This window comes from Mangifera indica, chromosome 1 (assembly GCF_011075055.1).
Source record: "Mangifera indica cultivar Alphonso chromosome 1, CATAS_Mindica_2.1, whole genome shotgun sequence".
NCBI classification, from domain to species: Eukaryota; Viridiplantae; Streptophyta; class Magnoliopsida; order Sapindales; family Anacardiaceae; genus Mangifera; species Mangifera indica.
This window is the reverse complement of record NC_058137.1, coordinates 25,499,126-25,504,221: the sequence shown is the minus strand read 5'-3', so window position 1 is coordinate 25,504,221 and position 5,096 is coordinate 25,499,126. Positions and strand designations below refer to the sequence as shown.

Below are 5,096 nucleotides of genomic sequence, written 5' to 3'. Positions count from 1 at the left end.
CCTCTGGTTCCTATAGGTGTTGTACAGTTTCCTCAGTATCATCCAGCCAAAAAATCTTCTGTAATGTTTGTGTAAACCTGTAAGGCCTTTGTTGGAGTAATGCTAATCAACCAACCATAAAGAAGTATCCACCACCCTAAAGCAGAAGTCACCATCGCTTGTGTAAGCAAGCTTGAGAGTTTTTCCCCCTTCTCTTTTTTTTTTTTTTTGTTTTTTATCCTACAAAAAATAAAAGTTTCCAGCTAGACTTTGATAGATTTTTATTAGGCACTCAGATTTACAGATGGACAAGAATCATATTGGTGGTGGTATCTATCTGTGTATAATGTATTCTTTCCATAATTGAACTTGTGTTCATCCCATTCCCCTTCCATAGTTCCTCCTGCAGATGTACTCCACTTAACCCCACTTGGTCTTTCTTCTAAAATAATCTTTGCTTGCTCATTCATTACAAGATCATGACCTTAGATTCCTCCACAATCTGGTCTTAACACTAAAAATAACTTTTATTTTTTTTGTATATGTAATAGCTCTACACTCTTAATTAAAAGGGCAAGTTTGCGAGGATTCAGATTCTAAGGAATTTGGCAATGCAAGGATTAGATTCTAAGGACTACTATATTCCCAATTCAACGTCCACTAAAGCGTGTATTGGGTTCTAATTCCTGACTAGTTCTTTCCCATTTAGTATTTGCCAAGCAAACTTAAGCAGCTGCTAAGTTGCAGCCATATAAAAAGTAAATGATAGTATGATACCACAAAAACAAGGATAAGGAAATTTGGAAAATATTTCAATCTTTTTCAGAGAAGAAGAAATTCTGGAAAAACCTTAATTCACTCCTCCAGCAACTTCATCTATTCACAGAAAATGACTTCTCAATGCATTTTCCCAAAAAACATGAGCATGAAAGAGATGTAAAAGACCAGTATTATTTCAGTTCTTTTTGCAGGTTAAGGAAGTTGTTGTGGCATGAAAGAGTTCTATTGGAAAAGCAAAAAAACATCATCAAACCAATCACAAACAGAACTCTCTCTATCATCTAATGAGAATTGGACCATTTCTAAACAAAGGAAAAGACCTTAATTTGCTTCTCTCATTTTTTACCAGATCAAAAATAACATATGACTGAACTGAGTAAAAACCCCTGTAAATTTTCTGTATCAGTTGTTTTGTGGCTACCCCTATTTCATTAGAATCATTAAGACACTGCCAGATTATGCGGATTGCGTTTGTTCCAATTGGGCAAAATTACAATCAACACTATAACAAACCAAATATGTTTCTTAATAGCAAACTAGCAAATAAAAAGAAAACACAAAAACACATAAAAGTCCGGCATCATGAACACATAGAAAACCAACAGAGAACAAACATGGTTGAACTCTAAGAGCTCACTCAAAAGCAGGATACAAACATAATCAACTAAATTATAGAAGCTAAAGAACCGAGGAACAAAAAACCTGAAATCCATCCAGATCTCTTCTTCCACAGTTAAGGCCATTGAACTAAACTTGATCCCAAATCTCCCCTCTTAACTGGTCTGCAATCCATTGCATCGGCTCCCATATCAATCTCTCTGTAAAGATTCAAGAAGACCTGAAAGATGATTAAAATCAAAAGCTATGTAAAAATTGTTAATAACCATTGAAAAGAACAAAATTTTAAAAGTGGGATTTGAAGGAAAGACCTGTAAGAGGGAAAGGATTATGGTATTAAGGTCAATCAATGGCGAGAATCAGAGGAAGCAGAGGATGGTCTGTTGTGAATGCCATCATGTTCCTCATCTTCGCCTTGAATTCGTGCTGGAATGCAAAATCCAGAGAATTCGCCAACAGAAGAGGCAAATCCAGTGTTGGATATCGCATATGGGTGGATCGTTTGGTAAGGAATTTGATGTCGATGTTGGTGCTCATTGGTAAGAGTAATTGGATGGTCTATCCAAGCACGAACTTGAGGCGTGTTGCTGGACTGAAGGGGTCCCCTCTGAGATGAAAACAACTGGTTTTGGCCGAATAACGGCTGCAGTGGTGGCTGTGTTGGTAGTGAATTAAACATAAAGCCTCCTCCACCACCACGACCAGCACTTCCACTGGCACCAGTAACAGCACCACCACTGTTATTCCAAGCAACCATTCTCTGGAACCTGGACATTTCAGCTGAGTGGTGATGGTGATGCTGCTGCTCAGTTTCAGACCACCCAGCAGAAGAAGTATCAAAGCCCAGTGGGGTTGTTCCGGAGAACAAAACCTGTACATGCTCATTCGGATGCTGCTGTCGAGAATGAGCTTGATGATGTGGTTGATGCTGTAAAAGAATACTATTTGGCTCCTGAAATGACTGGAGCGAAAGCCTTAGATCTTGGCTATGACTTGTAGTCCTCGAAAGCAAATCTGGTGGGTAAGTCTGAAACTGAATAGATGAAGAAGGTGTGTCAGTTGAAGCACCCATTGGAAAGAAGGACTTGATTGTATCAGCAATTGAATCTGAGTCCAAGGATGGAGGTAAAAAACTCGAACTTTCGTTTGGATTTTCAACCATATGAAGATTTTGAACATCAGAATTGCCACTACCACCACCCATTACAGCTCCAGAACTCCGGGGAAGCTGAAAGTCTCTATCTTGATTTGTTGTTTCATTTTGTTGAGAGTTTCTTGTTTTAGTAGTAGCAGTAGTAGTTACAGTTTCTGGATTCCATGGAGGTAATTCATCAAGTTCATCAATGGCAGATTTTGCTTTCTTTATAAGCCAATCTACGGCTTTGCTGGGGCGGTCGTAACCAAGGCGGTCTTGAACATCGTAGAACTGAATGGCTGTGTGCGCAGAGAGCCGAACACGGCGGTCTCTAGGACCTTTTGCAGTACAAACTTTACTGTGACGGTCTTTTCTTCCTGTTGAGCGAACAATGTGACCTCCTTGGACCTCAACGATCTCGCCTCCACTATTGTTTCTTATCCCCAATCTTGACGTTGTTGCCGTTGCTTGATTCTGACTCTCTGCCATTTTTCTTGCATATTGGATTTCAGAAGAAGATGGGAAATAAGAGCGCTTTTTCTGGGGTTGTTGTTGCTGTTGTTGTTGGAGCTGTGAATCTAAGCCTAATCTTGGAATGAAATGTTGGTTTTGTTGGGGGTGTTGGCTCTGGTGTTCTGGTTCAGTTTCTTCTTCATCTGCTTCTTCTTCTTGTTGGTCTACATAGGTTGAATTGAAAAGTTGCTGATATGGATGGTGAGAAGGAGGAGGTTGCTGCTGCTGCTGCTGATGAAGATGAAGATGATGTTGATGATGATGATGATTCCTTTGAGGATCCAGAGTCAGGATGTGGTGATTTTCCTGTTCCAGTTTTTAATGGAAAAGTAAACTTAAGCTTAATGGGTGGTGGTTGTTGATGCTTCTTTAATAGTATTACAACACTTGTTTTGGTTTTGCCCTTGTTGCTTGTGCAACTGCCACCACACTGAAACCTGATACTTCTGTTCCTGCTGTTCTTGTTGTTGCCGTTGCCTCTCCCAAAAGGCCCTGCCATTCAATATTTCCCCTTCCATCACCCCAACACAAACCATCTACACATAGAAAGTCACCCTAGAAAAAACTGAAAATAAACCTACCCACAACCCCAAGCAAACCCAACTGCCCTAACCCATCTCTCTCCTTCTCTCTGCTATCAGCTTTTGGTAATTGAGTCCTCTTAAACAACCCAAACCAAACCAAATCAACTGGTGCAATGATATTGGCTAAACACCAACAAACCCACTTCGCCAACACAAACCAAGGCTCACCCTAATGGTCCTCTTGGGAAATTTCCTACAAGATTTGCATCATTAATTTGAATGAAAACGCTAAATTGTAGAGGATGAAGGTGGAATAAAGAAGAGTACTTAGATAGACAGGTAGAGTAGAGAGGGGAGAGGGAAGAGGGAAGAGAATTGGTGGTTCTAGGCTATAAGAAGGAGCTGGGTTGATGATGAAAGTGGTAAGTGTGGCAGTGTTTGGTCAGAAAAGAGATTAAAGTACCTGTGATCTCATCGCTGCGTTTTCTGCTGTTCTTTGTACTATGCCCTACTACTCCATAAAACAAACAACCCAAACACAACAAAACAAACCAAAGCGCTCTCCTTCCTCACATTCATTCACTTTCCTTCTGGTTTTTACCATCCCATTTGCTACCTTTCTTAGTCATTTTATTTATTTCTCTTAACCAATTACAAAACTTCTCTTTCATGCCTACCTTTTATTAGACGTCCTCTAAATCCCCTTTTTTTTATTATCCTACTTTGAACTCCCACATGATTGAATTTATCATCAACTCTTTATTCTTCATTATTTATTATTATTATGTCGCTAACTAATGATTAATACTTTTTTCCTCTACTGGCCTATTAATTGACATATATACAAAAATAATTATTTACTTTTTTATATTTTATATTTTATTTGAATGTGTTACAATCAAAAAAACACATAAAAAGATGTTAAACAAAAAACTATTAGTAAGGGTGTAATTAAAGCCAAGCTAAGCTAAGTAGCGTTTAATTTAATAATATTAAAACAAAGTTTAAGTTAGAGCTCGAGTTAGTCAAATTAAAAAGTTTTTTGATCAAGTTTGAGATATAATCGAACTTGATTCCAACAATTACTTTAAACCACATAACTATAAAAAAGAAAAATTATATTTGAACCTTATAGTTTATATATATCAATAGCCCCCATAAACAAAATTAAATGGTATATAATTAGATAATTAAAAATTAAAAATAAAATAATATCTAATCATATGTTGATATATTACTATTTACATATAAAAATTATACACATAATTTTATTGATATATATATATATTAGGTTATTTTATAAGTCGTGAAATCTCACTTGAAAGTTAAAGTGGGATTGTTAGTAAGTAAAAAAATAGTTGAAAGGAAGCAGTTAAGGAGATGGGGCATTGGTGCCTAGAACTAGAGAGATGAAGAGATTGGATAGATCCTTTATATGCCACCATCACACCTTTTGACAATGACCTAATTGCAACTTTTCTCTTTGCCTTTCTTTATTGCTTCACTTGAAATAAACAACTTCTTTTCGTCATCTATTTCCTTCTCCA

At 37.4% G+C, this 5,096-nt stretch overlaps 1 protein-coding gene across 3 annotated transcripts; it reads right to left on the bottom strand.

The window, feature by feature from the left end:
* Positions 1-1,215: 1,215 nt before the first annotated feature.
* LOC123222869 (transcription factor TCP4-like) lies at positions 1,216-4,158 on the bottom strand. 3 transcript variants are annotated; one of them, XM_044645878.1, is made up of 3 exons: positions 4,013-4,156; positions 1,689-3,802; positions 1,216-1,597 (listed from the first exon to the last, which is right to left on the bottom strand). In XM_044645878.1, exon 2 carries the CDS (start codon positions 2,999-3,001, stop codon positions 1,724-1,726), a length of 1,278 nt encoding a protein of 425 aa, XP_044501813.1. In that variant the 5' UTR covers positions 3,002-3,802; positions 4,013-4,156; the 3' UTR covers positions 1,216-1,597; positions 1,689-1,723. The 3 variants fall into 3 exon arrangements, with proteins under 3 accessions (XP_044501813.1, XP_044501822.1, XP_044501804.1); XM_044645887.1 differs by having other exon boundaries at positions 1,216-1,577; positions 1,689-4,158; XM_044645869.1 differs by having other exon boundaries at positions 1,689-4,157.
* Between the last annotated feature and the right edge of the window lie 938 nt (positions 4,159-5,096).

What these genes read in the sequence shown, in the direction of transcription:
- LOC123222869 (XM_044645887.1), bottom strand. Translation starts at nt 3,001, where the DNA reads ATGGCAGAGAGTCAGAATCAAGCAACGGCAACAACGTCAAGATTGGGG.